The 22,092-nt window shown below is 60.6% G+C and overlaps 2 protein-coding genes across 4 annotated transcripts; both read left to right on the forward strand.

Annotated features, from left to right (window-relative positions):
• The first annotated feature begins 254 nt into the window (after positions 1-254).
• On the forward strand, positions 255-12,811 carry ODAD1 (outer dynein arm docking complex subunit 1). 2 transcript variants are annotated; one of them, XM_005312186.5, is made up of 15 exons: positions 320-462; positions 1,577-1,669; positions 2,922-3,021; positions 4,027-4,216; positions 7,068-7,190; positions 7,616-7,729; positions 8,304-8,371; positions 8,995-9,182; positions 9,325-9,459; positions 9,709-9,791; positions 10,220-10,388; positions 10,686-10,849; positions 11,294-11,397; positions 11,770-11,848; positions 11,952-12,811. In XM_005312186.5, exons 2-15 carry the CDS (start codon positions 1,603-1,605, stop codon positions 12,051-12,053), a joined length of 1,686 nt encoding a protein of 561 aa, XP_005312243.2. In that variant the 5' UTR covers positions 320-462; positions 1,577-1,602; the 3' UTR covers positions 12,054-12,811. The 2 variants fall into 2 exon arrangements, with proteins under 2 accessions (XP_042699151.2, XP_005312243.2); XM_042843217.2 differs by lacking the exon at positions 7,616-7,729 and having other exon boundaries at positions 255-462.
• A 2,991-nt stretch (positions 12,812-15,802) lies between these two features.
• MYADM (myeloid associated differentiation marker) lies at positions 15,803-22,092 on the forward strand. 2 transcript variants are annotated; one of them, XM_005312168.3, is made up of 2 exons: positions 15,803-16,020; positions 19,799-22,092. In XM_005312168.3, exon 2 carries the CDS (start codon positions 19,810-19,812, stop codon positions 20,719-20,721), a length of 912 nt encoding a protein of 303 aa, XP_005312225.2. In that variant the 5' UTR covers positions 15,803-16,020; positions 19,799-19,809; the 3' UTR covers positions 20,722-22,092. The 2 variants fall into 2 exon arrangements, with proteins under 2 accessions (XP_005312225.2, XP_042699153.2); XM_042843219.2 differs by lacking the exon at positions 15,803-16,020 and adding an exon at positions 17,671-17,692.

Raw genomic sequence — 22,092 nt, forward strand, 5'->3', positions numbered from 1 at the left:
CTCCCCTCCCAGAGCCGGGATAGAACCCAGGAGTCCTGGCTCCCAGTCCCCTGCAGTGTAAACATTCTGCATGGCTGGGGGCGGGAGGGATGGAGGTGTGTTTGTGATTGGGGTGCGGTGGGGAGAGGGGATGGGTGTGGGGTGGAGTGGGGGAAAGGGAGGTGTGGGGTTGGTGGGGGGAATAAAGGGGATTTTCCAGCATGGCTCTCCTGTTCTCCTTAATCTGACACGTCCCCCTTTTCTCCCACCCCCAGGGATCCGTCCTCTCCCCCCATTGGCTGAGGTATTTCTGCTTCCTGGAGACGGTTGCTAACAACTCGGGTGGTGCGGGTGTGGGGGGCGGCGATGCTGGCAGGCGAGGAGAGGCCAGGCGTGATCCCCGCACCTCCCTGTGCCTGGCACGGGCTGGGCTCCCCCCGAGCCCACTGACCATCCCCCCTGGACTGGCTGCCGGAGAGTGAGGTAAATCCCAGCACCCAGGGGTGGGGGGTACTGGGGCTAGGAAGGAAATCGGATCCCAGATCTCCCCCCCACCCTAAACCTTCCCCCCAAACTCTCCCCTGAGCCTCCAAACCTTGTACCCAACTCACCACTGACCCCCCAGAACCTTCCCCCAACTCACCCCGATCCCTGAACCTTCCCCCCAAATTCACCACCGACCCCTGACCCCCCCCAAATTCCCACTTACCACCTGAACCTTCCCCCCAAACTCTCCCCTGAGCCTCCAAATCTTCCCCCCAAACTCACCCTGACCCCTGAACTTTCCCCTGAGCCCCCTGAACCTTTCCCCCAAACTCACCCCAACCCCCTGAACCTTCCTCCCAAATTCACCACTGACCCCCTGAACCCAAGGGGGGAGGGATAGCTCAGTGGTTTGAGCATTGGCCTGCTAAACCCAGGGTTGTGAGTTCAATCCTTGAGGGGGCCACTTAGGGATCTGGGGCAAAATCAGTACTTGGTCCTGCTAGTGAAGGCAGGGAGCTGGACTTGATGACATTTCAGGGTCCCTTCCAGTTCTATGAGATAGGTATATCTCCATATATTTATTATAACCCACCCAAATTCCCACTTACCACCTGAACCTTCCCCCCAAACTCTCCCCTGAGCTTCCAAACCTTCCCCCAAACTCACCCTGACCACCTGAATCTGCCCCCAGCCACAGAACCACCTGATCCTTTGCTCCCAAATGACCCCCCTCCAAACTCCACAGCTCCCTGAACCTTCCCCCCCCAATCCCATTCCACCCTCCAACTCCTTAAACCCTCCTAGCCCCTATGCACCAGCCCCACGCCTTCCCCAGCCCCTCCAAAGCACGAGGTGGGAGACGGGGGCAGCGTTAGCCTCGGCTTGTGATGCCCCACCCCAGAATCAGCCACATGCCTGACAGTGCGAGGCCTGCCCCAGAGCCTCGGGAGGTTGCCCCCTCTCCTGATGCCCCAGTGCTGGGCTGGGCACCCCCGGCGTGCCCCCAGTGTCCAGCCACGCCCCCTGCACCCCTGTCTCTCTCTGGGCCATGGCAGCCGGGGTCCAGTTAAAAGCCCTCTCTCTCTCTCTCCCCACTCTCTTTCTTGGCCAGCTGTCGGCGAAGAGGAGGAGGAGAAGATGCCGCTGCACCGATCTGCCTCGAGTACCCGCTCGGAGGGCAGCGACCTGGACCTGGAGGGCATCGGTAAAGGCTCTGCCCCAGGGCATTGTGGGAAGTCTAGGAATTGGCATCTCCAGGCTGCCACCAGACAGAATGGGAGCTACCCCGCTGCCTCCAGCGTGGACCTGCCGCCGGTGCCCTCTGCGTGGCTCTGCCCCCTGTGCACTGCACCCCCAGTGCCCATGTGTGGCCCCGCCCCCGTGCACTGTCCTCCCAGTGACTCCACACGGCCCCGTCTCCGTGCTCTACCCCCGGTACCCATCACATGACCTTCCTGCCCCCCCCCCCACGCACTCTGCATGGTCCCACCCTCTGTGCTCTGCCTCCCTGATGCCCCCCCGTGCGGCCTTGTCCCCTGTGCTCTGGCTCCAGTGCCCCCCAGCATGGTCCCGCCCCTTTATCTAGCCCCCTGGGTGCCCGCCTTCACAGCCTGTTGTCCCAGTGCCACATGGGGCTCCCTTCTCGTGACCCCACCACTCTAGTGCCCTCCCTGTTTTCTCTCCCTGCCCCACATCTCTGTCCGATCCCTGCCCCATGCCCTCGGTCCCAGGAGCTGGCGGTAACAGTACCCCGGCCCTCCCAGCACTACCCCATCAGCCCAGCCAGGGTGAGGGGTTCCCCCCCTGCCAGGCCGCCCTGGGGATGAGCCATCCCAGCAGCCAGAGGCTGTGGGGAAGGCATCTGGGAGGGGGGCAGCAGGGCTGGTGGCCAGAGGACCAATCCTGCCTCTGGGGATGGGGGCAGCACCCCACTTAGTCAGACTGCTGAACTTAACAGACTTTGGATTGACCCCAGGGGGCTGAGATCAGAACCTGGCTTTGTCCCCATTGCAAATAGGAGTGACTCTGGATTGGCCCTGAGGCGGGGGCTGAGATGAGAACCTGGCCCTGCCCTCTGCCTTTAGCCCCTCTGATCCCCTGATATCCCACCCCCAACTCTGTCCCAGTCCGGAGCATTGTCTTGTGGCTGGGATGACACCAATGCTTCACCCCAAAATGTGGGACCTTGGAATGAGGAAGTGGGACCTTGGTATGATAAGGGGTCTTGGCGTGATGGGATGGGGTATTGACGTGACAGGGTGAGGCCATGGCAGACCTTGGCATGACATGATGGGGCCTTGGCATGATGGGGCATGGCCTTGGCGTGACGTCACGGGGCCTTGGTGTGACAAGATAATCTTGTCCTCAGATGACAAAGGCCTCAGACTCATCTGCTGCCTTCTCTAACGATTCCCTTCCCCCTTTTCTGACCCCCCCACATTTCACCCCCCCCCCAGCTGAGAGCGAGCTGGCCAAGCTGCAGCGCCAGTTCCGGCTGCTAGAGGGTGACCGCCATGCCTACACCCTGCAGTCCCAGGAGACCATCCGCAAGCAGCTGTATGTACCCCCTTGCGGTCCCTGGGGCCCAGGTCACCGAGCTGGGGCAGGAGACCTGGGAATTATCCCTGAGAGGAGGGTCACTGGGCTGGGGGGAGGGGCCTGGGAATGACCCCAGGGGGTGGGGTCACCAGGCTAGAGGGAGGGACCCAGGAAACATTCCAGGGGTCGGGGTCACCGGGCTGGGAGGCAGGTTCAACACACAAACCTATACAACGCAACTGACACCCCCCACACACCGTAACACAGACTGACACACTCCCCTCTGCACACTGATGCGTTATTGATGTAACACTCAGCCCCCTAACGACCCACGTGGGCCTAGCAACACTCTCCCACCCCACACACACACACACTAGGCTGGGTCACTGCCCTCCGCCCCGCTCCCCCCACATGTTCACACTCACTCGGACGAGATCACACACATGAGTCCCACATTGGATCACACGCAGTAGATCACACAGAGGCATACAGTCAGACAAGCTCACATTAGATCACACTCGCACACTTGAACACCCACACTCAAACCGTAGCTCACACACACATACCAGGTGACCCAGACTTACCTGCCCACAAGATCCCATGTTAGATCCCACTCGCACACGACACTGCGCAGACACCAGATCACACTAGATCCCGCCAACACATGCCAGATCACCATAGATCACACACCAGATCTCTCTGACACCCACCAGATCACGCACACACCATCTCCCACCTGATCCCGCACACTGACACCCACCACATCACACACACACACAATCACACACACTAGCTCGCACACCCTCCCACAAGTTCTCTCCATCCTCTTCCCCCGATGCTCCACACCCTCCAGTAGATCCAGCCCCCGCTGCCCCCTGCGTGCTGGGCCCCAGCATACCCCGCCTACCCTCCACCCTGCGCCATGGGGCCCCACCACTGCCACCATCCCACCCCAGCGCTGCCTGCCACCCGGCGCCTCTCCCTGCCGCCCATCTCTGCTGGCCACCCTGGTGTCTCCGACAGGGCCGACCTGCAGCGGCTAGAGAAGGAGCGGAAGGGGCTGCTGTGGGACCTGCGGGTGGCGGAGGGCCGTGCCAACAGGCAGCGGGAGCAGGAGCAGGCCGGCAGCCTACGCACCCTGCTGCGGAACCAGGACCAGGTGGAGGAGCAGGCGGCTGCCGAGAGGAGGACGGTGACCCAGCTAGACCAGGAGGTACCACTGGACTGGTAGGGTGATGTAGTGGTTAGAGCAGAGGGGCTGGGAACCAGGACTCCTGGGTTCTCTCCCTGCCTCTGGAAGGGGAGTGGGGTCTAATGGTTTGAGCAGAGGGGCTGGGAGCCAGGACACCTGGGTTCTCTCCTGGCTTGGGGACGGGAGTGGGGCTGCGGCAATCAGACTGTGTCCCTGGCAGGGCTCCCCCCTTCTCCTGTTCCCTGGTGAGTGAACAGGATGGGATGGGCGTGGAGGAGAGGCTCGGTGTGGCTCTTCCTCTATCCCACAATGCTATGCGGGGAATTACCCACAAGGCCTTGAATGATTTCAGAAAGGGGAACTACACATAAATGTAGGGGTTAGTGAAAGAGAAATTAAAAGGTACAGTACCAAAAGTGAAATCCCTGCAAGCCGCGTGGAAACTTTTTAAAGACACCATAATAGAGGTTCAACTGAAATGTATACCCCAAATTAAAAAACATGGTAAGAGAACCAGAAAAGAGCCACCGTGGTTAAACAACAAAGTAAAAGAAGCAGTGAGAGGCAAAAAGGCGTCCTTTAAAAAGTGGAAGATAAATCGTAATGAAGAAAATAGAAAAGAGCATAAACTCAGGCAAATGAAGTGTAAAAATATAATTAGAAAGACCAAAAAAGAATTTGAAGCACAGCTAGCCAAAGACTCCAAAAGTAATAGCAAAAGGTTTTTTAAATACATCAGAAGTAGAAAGCCTGCTAAACAACCAGTGGGGCCACTGGACGACCGAGATGCTAAAGGAGCACTCAATGACAATAAGGCCATTGCAGAGAAACTAAATGAATTCTTTGCATAGGTCTTCACTGTTGAGGATGTGAGGGAGATTCCCAAACCTGAGCCATTCTTTTGGGGTGACAGATCTGAGGAACTGTCCCAAGTTGAGGTGTCATTAGAGGAGGTTTTGGAACAAATTGATAAACTAAACAGTAATAAGTCTCCAGGACCTGATGGTATTCACCCAAGAGTGCTGAAGGAACTCAAATATGAAATTGCAGCACTATTAACTGTCATCTGTAACCTATCATTTAAATCAGCTTCTGTACCAACTGACTGGAGGATAGCTAATGTGACGCCAGTTTTTAAAAAGGCCTCCAGAGGTGATCCTGGCAATTACAGGCACCCGGTACGCCTCACTTCAGTACCAGGCAAATTAGTTGAAACTATTGTAAAGAACAAAACTGTCAGACACACAGATGAACATAATTTGTTAGGAAATAGTCAACATGGGTTTTGTAAAGGGAAATCACGCCTCACCAATCTACTAGAATTCTTTGAGGGAGTCAACAAGCATGTGGACAAGGGGGATCCAGGGTACTTAGATTTTCAGAAAGCCTTTGACAAGGTCCCTCACCAAAGGCTCTTAACCAAAGTAAGCAGTCATGGGATAAGAGGGAAGGTTCTCTCATGGATTGGTAACTGGTTAAAAGATAGGAAACAAGGGGTAGGAATAAATGGCCAGTTTTCAGAATGGAGAGAGGTAGATAGTGGTGTCCCCCAGGGGTCTGTACTGGGCCGAGTCCTATTCAACATATTCATAAACGATCTGGAGAAAGGGGTAAACAGTGCGGTGGCAAAATTTGCAGATGATACAAAACTACTCAAGATAGTTAAGTCCCAGGCAGACTGCGAAGAGCTACAAAAGAATCTCACAAAACTGGGTGACTGGGCAACAAAATGGCAGGTGAAATTCAATGTTGATAAATGCAAAGTAATGCACATTGGAAAACAATCCCAACTATACATATACAATGATGGGGTCTAAATTAGCTGTTACCACTCAAGAAAGAGATCTTGGAGTCATTGTGGATGGTTGTCTGAAATCATCCACTCAACGTGCAGCGGCAGTCAAAAAAGCGAACAGAAGGTTGGGAATCATCAAGATAGGGATAGATAATAAGACAGAAAAGATCCTATTGCTTCTATATAAATCCATGGCACGCCCACACCTTGAATACTGCGTGCAGATGTGGTCGCCCCATCTCAAAAAAATATATATTGGAATTGGAAAAGGTTCAGAAAAGGGCAACAAAAATGATTAGGGGTATGGAACGGCTGCCGTATGAGGAGAGATTCATAAGACGGGGTCTTTTCAGCTTGGAAAAGAGGCGTCTAAGGGGGGATATGATAGAGGTCTATAAAATCATGAGTGGCATAGAGAAAGTAAATTAAGGAAGTGTTATTTACACCTTCTCATAATACAAGAACAAGGGGCCACCAAGTGAAATTAATAGGTAACAGGTTTAAAACAAACACAAGAAAATATTTTTTTCACGCAACACACTGTCAACCTCTGGAACTCCTTGCCAGAGGCTGTTGTGAAGGCCAATACTATAACAGGATTCAAAAGGGAGCTAAATAGATTCATGGAGGACAGGTCCACCAATGGCTATTCGCCAGGATAGGTAGGGATGGTGTCCCTAGCCTCTGTTTGCCAGAAGCTGGGATTGGGTGACAGGGCGTGGCTCACTTGATGATAACCTGTCTGTTCATTCCCTTTGGGGCACCTGCCATTGGCCACTGTCAGAGGACAGGATAATGGCCTTGATGGACCTTTGGTCTGACCCAGTATGGCCGTTCTTGTGTTCTTATGATGCTACAGTGCATCCCAGCATGCTCTGGGACAGAGCCTGGGGGATCAGGCCAAGATGTCCCCCTTCCTCTGGCTGGCGGTTGGCTTTGGTGCCCCCTTCCTTTATCCATCCCAAAGGGCACTGCTGGGCATCACCCAGAAGCTCTTGGGGGTGCTATGGGGCACCCAAGGCAGTGAGGCCGTGGGGCTCGGGCTGTGGTTCCTAACGGTGTGTCCCCCCCCGGCAGATCCGGAGCTGGGAGAAGCGGCTGGCAGGGCTGGCGAAGCAGGCGGGCAGTGCAGGAGTCAGCCAGCGGCACAAGGCCCAGGGCCAGAGGAGGGTGCGCACCCTGGAGAACCAGCTGGATAAGGTGACGGCGGGCAGGGCTGTCACTGCCGGAGGGGACGCTAGTGATTAGAGCAGGCGAGGGGGGGCTGGGTTCTATCCCCCGCTCGGGGAGGGGAGTGGAGGATAGGGGTTAGAGCAGAGGGGCTGGGAGCCAGGACGCCTGGGTTCTCTCCTGGCTCGGGGAGGGGAGTGGAGAATAGGGGTTAGAGCGGAGGGGCTGGGAGCCAGTATGCCTGGGTTATCTCCCGGCTCGGGGAGGGGAGTGGAGGATAGGGGTTAGAGCAGAGGGGCTGGGAGCCAGGACGCCTGGATTCTCTCCCGGCTCGGGGAGGGGAATGGGGTGTAATTGCCGGCCCCAGGGAGTGAGGCTGTGTTCCATGTTGGGAGGCTTCACCAGGTGCCTGGGCCCTCAGGGGGGCTAATGCCAGCACCCCTGGTTCTCTTCAGGCATCAGCCCGGTTCAACTCCCAGCTGGCGCTGAACGCCAGCCTGCGCGAGGAGCTGGAGACCCTGCGCATCGAACGTGGGCGCTTCGAACACCTTTACCGCAGGCTGGAGAGGGTGAGAGCTCTGCCAGAGGAGCGGGGGGCTGGGAGCCAGGACGCCTGGGTTCTCTCCCCGGCTTGGGGGTGGGGAGTGAGGTCTAAAGGTTAGAGCCGGTGGTGGTGGTTGTTAACCCCGTTTTTCCCTTCATGGTTCAAGCTGCACGTACCCCCTGTACCCAGCCTGTCACATGGTGACCAGGGACCCATCAGTCCCCACAGAGCCCAATGTGGGAAACTGAGGCACCAATGGGCATCACTGGGAGGTGCACACAGGGTTTGGCCCCACCCACCAGTTGGGCTCTGATTGGTGTCTGATAGGACCCCTCCCCCCGGTGATGTGCATAAAATGAAGGGTTGTGGTTGGCTGATGCTGGTCCCAGTGGGAAGCAGGCATCTAATTGGCCAACAAAGGTCTTGTTAAGAAAGTGGTGTGGGATGGAGAGGTCTGATTGGCCAGTGAAGGTCCTGTGACACAGGGCCAGAACAGAGGGATTTGATTGGCTGACAGAGATCCCGCTATGACACGGGGCCAGAACGGAAGGAGCTGATTGGCCGAGAGAAGCCTATGACCTTCTCCCTTTGATTCCCAGGAGCTGCAGGAGACGCGGAAAGCCATTGGAGCCGTGATCGACTCCTCCTCCTCGGCCTTTGATGCTAGGTAGGGCCCCCGGCACCCACTGCGCCCCCTGCTGGCCCACAGCGCCTCCCGCTGGCCCACAGCGCCCCCTGCTGGCCCCTGGTGCCCCCTGCTGGACACATGGTGCCAAGGAGACCCACAGCAACCCCTCCTGTCTCCAGGGTGCCCCTCTGCTGGCCCCACAATCTTCCCCCCCACCCGCTGCTCCGTGCACTCAGGATCGGCCACCCCATCCGCACACATGTCACGGGCCTGTCTGATCTTGCCTCAGGGCACTGCCCCCTCCAGCAGAAGCCAAGGGCTAGTCGGGCTGTGGAAACTGAGCCCCCTGCACCCTCCATGGGAGCCCGGGAAGGGCAGGGTCGGGGTCTTGGTATCTCCTACTGCATAGAGTGGGGGAGCCAGGACTCCTGGGTTCTCTCCCTGGCTCTGGGAGGGGAATGGGATCTAGTGGTTAGAGCAGGGGATTGGGGGTTGGGAGCCAGGATGCCTGGGTTCTCTCCCTGGCTCTGGGAGGGGAGTGGGGTCTAGTGGTTAGAGCAGGGGGGCAGGCTGGGAGCCCGGACTCCTGGGTTATGTCCAGGGCTTTGCAGGCTGTTTGTGGGCAGGGTACCCACTTTTATTGCTCCCCTCCCGTCCTGCAGGGATGAGGCCCAGACCAAGCTGGGGCAGCTGAGGGAGAAGGCGGAGAAGGACTTGGCCCAGCATGGGGCCGAGATGAAGGAGCTGCAGCGGGTCCTGGACCACGACCGGCGCTTACGCCACTTCCTGGATGTCAAGGTGCAGGAGCGGACGTTCACCCAGGAGGCGCTGGAGGCCAAGCGCAGGAGAGGTACTAGCCGGGACGCCTGGGTTCTCTCCTGACTCTGGGAGGAGAGTGAGGTCTAGTGTTTAGAGCACGGGGCCTGGGAGCCAGGACTCCTGGGTTCGGTGGCTGAGGGGCTCTGACCGTGTCCGGTTTACTCCCCGTTCAGAGCAAGAGGAGGCCGAGGGGAAGCACCGGGACCCCAGGGAGGAGCTGCTGGAGTCCTATGAAGCTGCCTTCAAGCAGATCCAACAGATGACAGGGGAGGACGACCTGGATGTGCTGGTGGAGAAATTCATAGCAGGTGACGGGCAGGGGGCGCTGGCTCGGATCCGGCCCCAGGCGGGGGGCTCTCTCTCCAGTCCGCGGGCTGGGCTCTGATGGGGGACCTGACTCTGGGGGAGGGGGAGGGGTCTGTCAGGGGGGGAGATGTCTCTCTGGTCCGGGGGGGGGTGTGTCTATGGGGTTTCTCCAGTCAGGGGGAAGGGGTCTGTCGGGGGAGGGGGGGGGCTCTTTTCGGTCAGGGGCTCTGACACCTCCCTCCCCCTCCCAGTTGAGGACCGGAATTTCGCCCAGTTCAACTACGTCAACGAGCAGAACAACGAGCTGGAGCGACTGGGGGAGCGGATCGCCCAGGTGAGGGGGGCCAGCCCCCGATAGCTCTGCCCCCCGCAGACAGCCCTGCCCCAACGCCCTCCAGGGTGGCGCTGCCCCCCACAGACAGCCCTGCCCCCCACTGTCCCCCATCATAGACCCTGTCCCCCATTGACCACCAGCATCCTGCCCCTCCACAGAAAGCCCTGCATCCTCCCAACTTCTCCCAAGGCCTTCTGCACCATAGACTGTCCTGCCCCCCATGCCCCGCATGGTGGCACTGCCCCCACATAGACAGCCCTTCCCCCTCTGTCCCCCATGGCTCTGCCCCCGGGGCCCTGTTCCCCAGAGACAACCCTGCTCCCTTCCAGGGCCATGCCAAATCCCGCCCCCCCTCCGAGGGCCATACCCAGCTCTGCCTGCCTCTCCCCCCTCCCATGCCCTCCCTGTACCCTTCTGCGGCCTCCCAGGTGCGCCGGGAGATCCAGGCGGCGCGGGTCCAGGACGAGCAGGAGCAGCAGGAGCAGCGGGCGCAGACCCAGGCGCTGGAGATGCAGCAGGAGGCTGTCGTGCAGGAGGCCCAGCAGCTGCTGAGCAAAGAGAAGGTGGCCAGGAAAACCCTGGAACAGCTCAAAGAGGGTACGGAGCCGGGGGGGGGGGGAGGGGCGTGTCCTGGGACCCGCATCGTCCCTGCAAGCCGGTGGTAGAACCCAGGAGTCCTGGATCCCAGCCCCCTGCTCTAACCACTAGACCCAAATCCCCTCCCAGGGCTGGGGAGAGAACCCAGGAGCCCCGACTCCCAGCCCCCCTGCTCCCCTAACCACTAGACCCCACTCCCCTCCCAGAGCCAGGGATAGAACCCGGCGTCCTGGCTCCCAGCTCCCCCTCCTCAAGCTGTGGGTAGACCCCAGGCGTCCGGGCTGTCTGTCCCCGCAGGGATCAGGTCGCTGTTCAGGAAGCTGGACTGTCAGTGCTCGGCGCTGGACGAGGCACTGGGGGGCTCGGCCGTGGTGCGGGATGGGAACATCCCCGTGTTCCTGGGTCTCCTGGAGCAGCGGGCCCACGAGCTGTTGGCCATGCGCTCCTACCTGGCCTCCAAGGTACGGGTAGCTGGGCGGGGGGGAGTTCTGCATGGGGGGGTGCTGGGGGATGGGACATTGTGGATGGGGTGAAGCTGGGGGGGATCTGTACTGGCAACAGTGGTGGGGGATGGGACCGTGCCAGCTGAGGGGGAGCCGGGGAGGGGGGCGTTGGGGGATGGGATGGGATGGGGAAACCAGGGGCGGGGGATCTGTGCTGGGGGAAGGATTGAGGGGGCAGGTCTATGTCAGGTGGGAGGAATTGCGGGGGTCGGTGCTGGGGGGATGTGTCCCAAGTGAGGGGGTGCAGGGAGTGGGATGGGATGGGGGGGATGGGATGAGGTGGGGAGGATGTGTGCTGGGGCAGAGATCAGGGGGATGGGATGATCTGAGGGGGATGTGGGGGGGCAGGAAATGAGCTCCCCACCCCCAGACCATCCCCCAACCTTTTCCGCCTCCCCCCAGAACTACGATCTGCCCTACGACCCCGAAGAGACGGCTCGACTGCTCCTGGGGCAGATGGCAGGTTACGCCCCCACAGCGTACCCCCTGCGGCCCCCCACTGCTGGGTAAGCACCGTGTCCCCAACCCCCTACAACCATGGGATTGGGGGGGGGGGCTCCCCCCCTGCCACCCACAGCACATATGGTCTAGAAAGACCTGACCCAGGAGAGGGATGGGGTAGAGCTGGGGGGCTGGGAGCCAGGACTCCTGGGTTCTCTCCCGGCTCTGGGAGGCGAGTGGGGTCTAGTGGTTACAGCAGGATGGGGGTCTGGAGCCAGGACTCCTGGGTTCTCTCCTGGCTCTGGAAGGGGAGTGGGGTCTAGTGGTGAGAGCAGGGTGCGGGGGCTGGGAGCCAGGACTCTTGGGTTCTATCTCCCGCAGGAGGCAGTGGGGTTCACACATACTTAGCCCCCTCATTCTCTTTATCTTCTCCCCAGGGAGGAATATGAAGCTGGGAGTGAGGAAGAGGAGCGACCCCTCACCCACAGTGAACTGAGAGACCGCATCCTCCGGGAGGTGAGTGGGGCCTAGTGGTTAGAGCAGGGGGCTGGGCGCCAGGACTCCTGGATTCCCTCCCCAGTTCTTCCTGAATCAAGCTATCTTGTTTGCCTCCCCACAGGTGCTGAGCAAGGAGGAGACACCGTCCCCCAAGAAGACCCAGTTCACCGAGCCGGGGGGGCTGCGGGCGGCTGGGGGGGCCCGGCGGCCCATGGAGGCCTGAGGCAGAGGCTGGGGTCAGAGCTGGGTCTCCTTTGGCAAATAGCATCCCGGTCAGACTCCTGTAGTGTGTGCTGCTTCCCTCCACCCCCTTGTTCCCCTCTTTCTCCACCTTCCCCCCCCAGCCCTGTCCCCATCTGCACTGTCCTGGGACTGGATTCCACCTCTGCGCCTCTCCAGTTGAACGCACCCCGCCACCATCGTCCCCTCTGCCTTCCCGGGCTGCCTGTCGCCCTAGATCTCGGGGAGCCATGGTGGGAACCCCCAGTACTGACGCCTCCCCCACACCAGATCAAGCTGTCCCCCTTTCCATCTGCTGAAGTGGCCGGTTCCTTTGGCCCAACAGCAGGGTGTGGGTGTCGGGCGAGGTGAGACCCTCCCACTGTCCCCCCCCAAACCACACCTCCACTCTGGGAATCTTGTCTAATCTTCAGGTCTCTCCCGCCAATCAATCATGGATGGAAGCTGGTTAATTTCACAATCTGAAATTGACCTGCTCCAGATGCACGACCCCTCCCCCCCCATGCACACCATGCCCCCCTCATACCACAGCCAGATGGTCCCCAAGGAGCATGCCCAGATACGGAGTGAGGCTGCCCCCTCCTGGTGAGATGGAAATTTTTCCTCCCCCTCCCCCCCGAACCGGGAGAGGGCAGACCCCCAACCCCAAAGTGAAGAATGCTGCATGGGAACCAGCGGTGGGATTGTATCAGTGGAGGGATGGAATCAGTAATAAATGCCACAAGGTTGTATTGTGTGAAACAGTGCTGCCCCCTGCTGGGCGTTTGTGTGAGCTCCCCACGCCCTGGGTGCGTCCCCTCTGGGGTGGGGCGCGAGGGCTGGTTATCCGGGGACCCCTCGCCCGGCGCTGGGATGCGGCCCCTCTGGGGTGGGGTGTGGGGGCTGGGTATCCGGGGCCTGCTGGCTTGATGTCCCCTAGCACTGCACTGGGGCCAGCGCTGACAGCCAGAGCAGAGCGCCCCCTATTGAGCCCCTGCCCCGCTCCCTGCTGCCCAGAATCTCCCAGAGCCCAATTAGCGAACCCAGGAGTCCTGGCTCGCTGTCCGTGCTGTAACCAATGGGGTCCAAGTGGACTGAGGGCAGGGGCCCGGAGGAGAGCTGCTGAAAGGTGTTGGCTGCTTCTTGCAATGCCGGCTCTGGGCACAGGAGGCAGCTCTGGGCAGGTCCTGACAAGAGGGGAAAGGCCCCATGTCCCATTTTCTGCCAGTGCCCACAGGGGAGAGGCCCCCAGCCCCATTCCCTGCCCCCCCCTTCCAGGAAGGAGCTTTGGGCCCGGGCTGGGGGGTGAATGAACCTTTTGTTCTCTGCTGCCACCAAGGAAAGGGGAAGTGGAACCAGTGGCTGCCTTGAGGAGGGAGTGTGGGGGGTGGGGCAGATTGGCCAGTCGTGGGGGGAGGGGGCTGGGAATTTTCATTTGTGGGGGTTCCTCCTGGCTTGCAGAGCTAAAAGGCAGCGCAGAGCGCTCTGTCGGTTCCCAGGCTCCTCCTGTTCTAACCCACTCCCCTCCCAGAGCCGGGGAGAGAACCCAGGAGTCCTGGCTCCCAGCCCCCTCTGCTCTAACCACTAGAGCCCACTCTCCTCCCAGAGCCGGGGAGAGAACCCAGGAGTCCTGGCTCCCAGCCCCCTCCCCCCGCTCTAATCACTAGACCCTGCTCCCCTCTGCCACACTGGCAGGGAGAGGGGCCCGATAGGGGTCAGGAGGGGTGTTATCAAACGGTGGGTCGCGACCCCGTTGTAATGGGGTCGGCAGGGCTGGCGTTAGGGGCTGTAATTTTTGTTGTCAGAAGCGGATCCGGGTGCGATGACGTTTTAGAACCCCTGGATCAGATGCTGGAAGTTGGGGGTGGCACTAGGGTTGTCTGGGCAACCAAATATTGAGATCCTGTAGGGGCGGGGCCTCCTGTGGGACATCCCGGTATTGGGGGAGGGGCGCTGCTGTCACCCCTGCCCCACCCGCTGGTAACAGAAGTTGGGCCAGATGTGGAGTGCAGCTGGGAAGCCCCTCCCCCATCCCCCACTCCCGTCACCATGGAAACCAAAAACAGTCCCACCAAACACAGCTACCGCCTGTGGGGCACTGCTGAGACGAAGCTCGCAGCGCTGGAGTCCTCGGCTGGGGCACTGCTGGGGACACTACTGCAGAAGTGATGTGACAGTTACCGCAATCACAGGAAACACCTTTATTCTCTGAGCAACACCATAACAACCGTTCTGCAGGGCCCGGCCCTGCCCTGCACCCTCCCTGGATCACTTCCTTTTTCACCTCTCTGCCCCAGATCCACCTAAGGGGCCCAGACACCCCGGTATCCTGCCCCTCAGATCCGCCCCCGGGGCCCATCCACCCCAGTATCCTGCCCTGCCCCTCGGATCTGCCCCCGGGGCCCATCCACCCCAGTATCCTACCCCTCAGATCCGCCCCCGGGTCCCATCCGCCCCGGTATCCTGCCCTGCCCCTCGGATCCGCCCCCGGGGCCCATCCACCCCAGTATCCTGCCCTGCCCCTCGGATCTGCCCCCGGGGCCCATCCACCCCGGTATCCTGCCCCTCAGATCCGCCCCCGGGGCCCATCCACCCCAGTATCCTGCCCTGCCCCTCGGATCTGCCCCTGGGGCCCATCCACCCCGGTATCCTGCCCTGCCCCTCGGATCTGCCCCCGGGGCCCATCCACCCCGGTATCCTGCCCCTCGGATCCGCCCCCGGGGCCCATCCACCCTGGTATCCTGCCCCTCGGATCCGCACCGGGGCCCATCCACCCCGGTATCCTGCCCTGCCCCTCGGATCCGCACCGGGGCCAAGCCACTCCGGTATCCTGCCCCTCGGATCCGCCCCCGGGGCCCATCCACCCTGGTATCCTGCCCCTCGGATCCGCACCGGGGCCCATCCACCCCGGTATCCTGCCCTGCCCCTCGGATCCGCACCGGGGCCAAGCCACTCCGGTATCCTGCCCCTCGGATCCGCCCCCGGGGCCCATCCACCCCGGTATCCTGCCCCTCGGATCCGACCCTGGTGCCCATCCACCCCGGAATCCTGCCCTGCCCCTCGGATCCGCACCGGGGCCAAGCCACTCCGGTATCCTGCCCTGCCTCTCGGATCCGCCCCCGGGGCCAAGCCATCCCGGTATCCTGCCCCTCAGATCCGCCCCCGGGGCCCATCCACCCCGGTATGCTGCCCCTCGGATCCGACCCCGGGGCCCATCCACCCTGGTATCCTGCCCCTGGGTGTGGAGTTCTGGGGGATGGGGGGCTGTGTGCACGGGGGGGTGGGAGCAGTGGGGTATGTGGGGGCTGTGTGCACGGGGGGGTGGGAGCTCTGGGAGATGGGGGGCTGTGTGCATGGGGGGCTGGTAACTCTGGGGTATGGGGGGGCTGTGTGCATGGGGGTGGGAGCTCTGGGAGATGGGGGGCTGTGTGCATGGGGGGCTGGTAGCTCTGGGGCATGGGGGGGCTGTGTGCATGGGGGTGGGAGCTCTGGGAGATGGGGGGCTGTGTGCATGGGGGTGGGAGCTCTGGGAGATGGGGGGCTGTGTGCACAGGGGGGTGGGAGCTCTGGGGGATGGGGGGCTGTGTGCATGGGGGGAGCTCTGGGGTGTGTCTGCCGGGGTGAGGGAAGGTGGGGGTACATGGGGGGGAGTCGGGGGACACGGGCACGGGGTTATGTCCCTAGTCCATGCCCGGGGGTCCCGTCTCTGCCTGTGGGCGGGAAGGGGAGGGGCGGGGACACACACGCTGCCCCACCCTTCCCCGGGATGGCACGTGTACGCCACTGTCCCGGCTGGGCGGGGTGTCTGCCCCCTCCCCACACGCCCTTTCCGCCCTGAGCGGAGAGACCCCCCCGCCCAGCGCCGCGCTCCCAAATCTCTGCAGCTAGCGCGCAGCGGAGCAGCCAGCGCCCCAGATCCGCTCCGGGCCCCCAGCGCCGCACCCCAGCCGCCTCTCCGGGCCCCCAGCCAGGTAAATCTCTTGCTCCATGCGCCCCCCACTTCCTACGCATCGCGCCTAGAGCGCAATGGAAACGTGTCTGGGGGACCCCCAGCTCTGGGAGCGGCGTGTGGGGGGGTCAGACTCTGTGTGGGGCTTGGATCGAAACCGAGGGGTTATTTTTGGGGGGGGGGGATGAGCGGAACTTTTTGGGGGACCCAGCCCAATGTGGGGTTTGGGGGCATCACCGTTTTGGGGGGGTTGTGGGGAGAATGAGGGGTGTGTGGCTTGGGAGGATTTCTGGAGGCTGGGTCAAAAAGTGGGGGGTTTAGTGGGGGGTGAGTGGAGCATGTGGGGGGGGCTGCAGCGGGTGGGGTGACTTGGTGCTCTGCAAGATTAGAGGGGTCCGTTGTGATTTGGGGCTGGGGACAGCCCCTCTGGGGGGGGGGATTGGTCCCTCTGGGGGGGGTTGCTATGCCCTGTGGATGGCAGGATATTTCGGGCAGCTCAGGGTCCAGCCACACCCTGGTTGCACTGAGATTTGGGCGGGACTGTCAAACCTGGGGTGCAGCATTTGTGGGGCTACCCCTCTGTCCCCCCCAAAAAGCCCCACCACAGGACACTGCCCCCATGCCTCTTAACATATTCCCCCCCCCATAGGAATTTTGGCCCAACACTGGGGTAAATATTTTGCCGGGGGCGGTTACCCCACAAAAAGGAGGGAGCTGAAGAATCTCAGCCCCCCAGAAGAGGGGACTGTGGGGGGGATGACTGTGAGCCCCTATAATTCATCCCCTGATCTCTTGGTCCCTTGAGTGACATGGGAGGGGGGCTCACGGCTGGGGGAAGGAGTTTACCAGGCAGTGTCTGTCTGTCCCACTGGCGGGTGGGCCCTGCAGGGGGTGGCGGGCTGGTGGGGCGTGTCCGTCTGTCCCGCTGCCCCCTATAGGGAGGGCTCAGAACTGCCCCTGGTGGGGTGGGGTGGAGGTCACACAACATGGCAATGCAGGAGCCCCGCCTGGCGGGTTCTGCAGGCTAGGGAGAGAGAAGTGTGGGCTAGTGGTTAGAGTGGGTGGGGCCCTGGCATCAGCAGGGTTGTATGGGCCGTGGGTTCTGCCAGAGAGAGCCGAGACCTGGACTTCCTGTGGCAGAGCAGGGCCAGTGCCCAGGGAGGCGTGAATCGAAATGTTGGAGAAGGGAGTGCGGGGACTTTTGTCCGGGCTGTTGGCACTATGGGGATCCACTGCCCTGGGCCAGCGCCGGGTGCCCGTAGACCTCGCTCAAAGGGCTCGGGGCAGGAAGGCGCGGGGTTGTGAGCTCCGTTTCACAGCTGGGGAAATAGAGGCACAGAGTGGGGTAGTGGCTCGCCCCAGGTAGCCCAGCAGGGCCAGGGAGTCCTGGCGCCCAGCCCCTGCTCTAACCACTAGACCCCACTGCCTGCACAGAGGCAGGACAGAACCCAGGCGTCCTGCTGCGCTCGCCTGGCTGGGGAAGCCCAGCCTCCTTCCAGGCCTGTGACCAAGGCCCTGAAATGCCGAAGGGAGGTGGAAAATAACATGCTGGGGATGGGTTTTCTCTAGGCCTTATAAGGGCAGCGGCTGCAGGCTGCCCCCCCACACTGCCCTTCCTCCCCCTCCCTTTGCCCCTCCTCTCTGGCCCCCAGCCCAGCACTACCCGAGAGACCAAGGGAGCTGCTCTGAGACAGGCAAGCACTGGTCTAGTGGGTTGGCTGGGGAGGCTGGGAGCCAGGACTCCTGGGTTCCATGGTCAGGGAGGAGCAGGGCTCCCAGCCCAGTTGCCTAGTTTCTTCCCAGGCAGAGCGGGATCCGGTGTCTGGCTCCCAGCGTCATGGGCAAGGCCGGGGCTGGGCGAGTTTCCAGCCACCGCTCCCGCCTGACAGACAACGACATAGCGGATCTGTGCGAGGGAGGGACCGAGAGGAAGTGACATGGCTCCTACTGGAGCCGTTAACTGCCTTCACCATCTCCATCTCCATCACCCCCGCTGTCACTAATTAACTTGACTGAGTGATTGGTTCTCCCAGCCCCTCCTCTCCTCAGAGGTGGGGAAACTAAGGCAGGCAGAGGGGCAGGAGTGGTGCAAAGGGTGCACAGTGTGTCAGGGGTAGAACCCAGGAGTTCTGGCTCCCAGCCCCCCCGCCCCACTCTAACCACTAGATCATCCTCCCCTACCATCAGGCTGGGCCCACTGCTCCGCTGTGGAGGGACCCCAGGACTGGGGTATGGGAACAGGTCTCCCTCCAAGTATCCGGCTCTCAGCTCCTCCCTGCCCCCCCTTCATAAACCATATGTCCCCCCCCCCCCCAGTTCAATCTGAAGGTTCCTGGCCTGCCCCAGTGGCTGAAACCCTTTCACCCCCGCATCCAAGCAAGCAGGGAGAGGGGGGGGGGCAGTGGGTGGAAGCTAGGTGGGGAGGGAGCAGGGCAGCATTGGGTGGCAATGGGGAGCAGTGGGACATATTGGGGAGCAGACGTCTGACCGCTTGGTTCGGGGGGAGGGGACCTATGTGTATTCCCCCCCCCACTTCCCTGCTCCATGACAAGATATTTCTAGGCCTGGCTGAGCAGTTCCAGCTGTTGGAGTTGGGGGGAGGGGGCCCTGGCTCCCAGGACCGGGGGGGGGGGGGCGAAGGGGGGGCCCTGGCTTCCAGGGCAGGGCTGGAGGGGGGAGCGCTGGCTCCCAGGACTGGGGCAGGGCCGGGGGGGGGGGCCTTGGCTCCCAGGACCTGGGTGGGGCTGGATGGGGGGCGCTGGCTCCCAGGATCCAGACAGGGCCGGAGGGTGGGGGGTGCTGCCCTCAGGACACTGGGTGGGTCCGGAGGGGGGACACTGGCTCCTAAGATGGTGTGGGGCTGAGTGGCGGGGGGCGCTGGCTCCCAGGACCCAGGGTGGGGCCGGAGGGGGGGCCGGTGGCTCCCAGGGTGGGGCCGGAGGGGGGGCGGTGGCTCCCATGACATTGGTGGGGCCGGGGGAGGGGGGCAGTTGTTGGCTCCCAGGACATGTGTGGGGCCGGCTCCCAGGATCCATGCGGGGCCGGAGGGGGTGGCCCTGGCCCTCAGGACACTGGGTTGGGCCGGAGGGGGGGCACTGGCTCCCAGGACCGGTCGGGGGGGGATCTTTCCCCCTGTGAATTTGCCCTATGCCTGGCAGTGCCCCCGGGGTGGCTTGGACCCATCCCCCACTCTGCCACGCAGCCTTGGGGGGCCCCCATCATGCTCCCATCTTTCTGTCCCAGCCCAGAGCCCTCAGTCACTCCTTCGTTCGGCCGCTCTCTCTTTCCCTCTCTTCCTCCATCTCCCTTTCTCCTCCCCACTCAATTCATGCTACAGAGATGCACATTCCCACTGCCCCGTGCTCTCACCACTAGCCCCCACTCCCCTCCCAGAGCTGGGGAGAGAACCCAGGAGTCCTGGCTCCCAGCCCCCCTGCTCTGACCACTAGACCCCACTCCCCTCCCAGAGCCGGGGAGAGAACCCAGGAGTCCTGGCTCCCAGCCCCCTTTCCCCAAGCTTTTCAGCCTGGCGCTATCCACAGGGCATTGGAGTCATGAACCCCAAGGTCAGCTCAGCCGGGCCCTGCCGGTGACTGGGGATGGGGTGTCTACCTCGGACCAGAGGCACTGAAACAGCCCCCTTAGAAAGAGAGAGAGAGAGAGAGAGAGAGAGAATGTGTGTGTCCGTCCATCCGTCCCGGCTGCCCCCTGCTGGAGTGGATAGAGATTGCCCAGTTTTGTGCATATGCCGGATTCCTGTACCGCGCCCTGACTCTCCTCCCCCATCTCCTCCTCCCCAGGTGACCCCGCCATGCCGATCCAGCGCGTCAAGTCCGTGGGCAACACACAGGCCCTGACCTCGCAAGTGGGCATTGTCCGCCTGCTGGAGGCGCTTTTCGCCTGCGTCACCTTCAGCCTGGTGGTGCACCAGGGGGGCTGGAATGGCCGTAACGGTGACTGGTGCATGTTCTGCTGGTGCTTCTGCTTTGCCATGACGCTGCTGGTGCTGCTGGTGGAGTTCGTCGGGCTCCAGCACCGCATACCCGTCTCCTGGAAGAACTTCCCCATCACCTTCGCCATGTACGCCACCCTCATGTGCCTCTCGGCCTCCGTCATCTACCCGGTCACCCACATCCAGCACAACGCCGCCTATGGCAAAACCAAGGACTACCGCATCGCTGCCACCGTCTTCTCCTGCCTCACCTGCCTGGCCTACTCGGTGGAGGTGACCATGACCCGGGCCAAGCCGGGCGAGGTGACGGGCTACATGGCCTCCGTGCCCGGGCTGCTGAAGGTGGTAGAGACCTTCGTGGCCTGCATCATCTTCGTCTTCATCAGCGAGCCGGTCTCCTACGAGCAACACGAGGGGCTGAAGTGGTGCCTGGCCGTCTACTGCATCTGCTTCATCCTCTCGCTGGTGGTCATTGTGCTGTGCATCGGGGAGTGCACCGGCTGGCTGCCCTGTGCCTTCAATAAGTTCCTAAGTGGCTACACGCTGCTGGCTGTGCTCATGTATGCCACGGCCACCGTCATCTGGCCCATCTACAAGTTCAACAGGAATCAGGGTGGCGTGCCGAACCGGCCCCCCGGGTGCAGCAGCCACAGCAATCGCTTCTGCGACTGGGATAAGTTGGTGGCCGTCGCCGTGCTGACGGCCATCAACCTGCTGGTCTACCTGGCCGACCTGGTGTACTCCGCCCGGCTCATCTTCATCCAGGCCTAGCCGCGCCGGGGGCTGCTGGGCCGGCTGAGGGCTGGGGATAAGGGCTGGTCTCCCACCGGGTTCTCCGGATCTCATCTGTCTGTCTTGTCCTCTCATTCGTTTATTTATTCATTCTTTTCTTTTCTTTCCTTATTCTTGCATCCTTTTTCTCTCTCGTTTATTGTCTTTCTTTCTTATAATTATTCATTCTTTTTCTATTTCATTTACTGTCTTTATCTTTCAGGTATTCTTTTCCTTGATCCCTCTCTTTGTCTTTCTTATTTATTCTTTGCTCTCTTGCGTTTCTTTCATTTCCTCTCATTCATTCATTTATTCGTTTCCTTTTTTTCCTGTCATGTATTTATTCATTTATTTTCTTTCTCTCTCTTTTGATCATTCTCATTTATTCCTTCTTTTCTTGGAGCTCTCTCTCACTTTCTTTTCTTTCACTTGGTCTTTTGTTCTTTTTCTCTCATTTTCTCGCTTTCATTCTTTTTCCTTCTCCCCCCTCCCCAGTACTCCCCGTCCAGGCGTACCCACTCCCTTGTAATAACAATGTTATCCTTTTTGCCTTAGCCCGGCCCTCTAAGATGCCCGTTGCCTCCCCTCCACAGTGGCTGGGGGTGGGAGTGGGGGAGGAATCATGGCTGACCACGGGCCATTCTGTTCCTTTTCTCCAGCGGGAGCTGTGGCGGATGAAAAATTGGTGTCCTGACAGGCAGGGCCCAGGGACCACTGGGGCCTTTTAAACCAACACCTCCAATCCCAGCAGAAGTGGGGGGAGGAACAGGAGGGAGGATGGGAAAGAGGTGACCACTCCCCTTTAATGGAAATATTTGTCTGGTGGTTAAAAATGCTTGCCTGCCAGAGTCTTAAAGGTAATGGGTGCACTCTGGTGCCTTCCTAATAAAAAGCCTCTAGTGGTTAAACGGCATGCAGCCTTTAATGAAAATATTTGTCTGGCGGTCAAAAACCCTTGCCTGTTGGAGCCTTAAAGGTAAATCACAGAATCAGCCCTCTAGCTGGATATTTAAAAACACAAACAAAAAAAAAACCAAAAAAACCCCCCCAAACCCCCATTTGCTTGGTTCTTGAATATTTATCCAGGGGTTTTAAATAGTCCTGGCGGCCATTATCTTAAAGGTGATGTCGCCGGACCCGTGCCTCACAGTGCTAGAATGTAGCTAGCTGCTTACATCTGTCCAGTCTCTCTTTTTGTATCATTCATCTGGTTTTTTTATACATCTATTTTTTACACTGGTATAAACGCAGACAAAAGGTATTATGGTCCTCGTTGCAAGTGTTTGTGTCACGATTGACGTAACAAATTACCGGGGGTGGGTTATATATGTATAAATATAGAGAGAGAAAACAATAAATGACTGAAAGGTA

The sequence above is a fragment of the Chrysemys picta genome, chromosome 17, assembly GCF_011386835.1.
Source record: "Chrysemys picta bellii isolate R12L10 chromosome 17, ASM1138683v2, whole genome shotgun sequence".
Taxonomy (NCBI): Eukaryota; Metazoa; Chordata; order Testudines; family Emydidae; genus Chrysemys; species Chrysemys picta.

Excerpts from the sequence above, each read along its gene's own strand:
- ODAD1 (XM_005312186.5), top strand. The coding sequence starts at position 1,603 with ATGCCGCTGCACCGATCTGCCTCGAGTACCCGCTCGGAGGGCAGCGAC. Across the intron at positions 7,191-7,615 it reads TGGAGAACCAGCTGGATAAG|GCATCAGCCCGGTTCAACTC; the intron begins GTGACGGCGGGC and ends GGTTCTCTTCAG. Across the intron at positions 9,183-9,324 it reads GGAGGCCAAGCGCAGGAGAG|AGCAAGAGGAGGCCGAGGGG; the intron begins GTACTAGCCGGG and ends CTCCCCGTTCAG.
- MYADM (XM_005312168.3), top strand. The coding sequence starts at position 19,810 with ATGCCGATCCAGCGCGTCAAGTCCGTGGGCAACACACAGGCCCTGACC.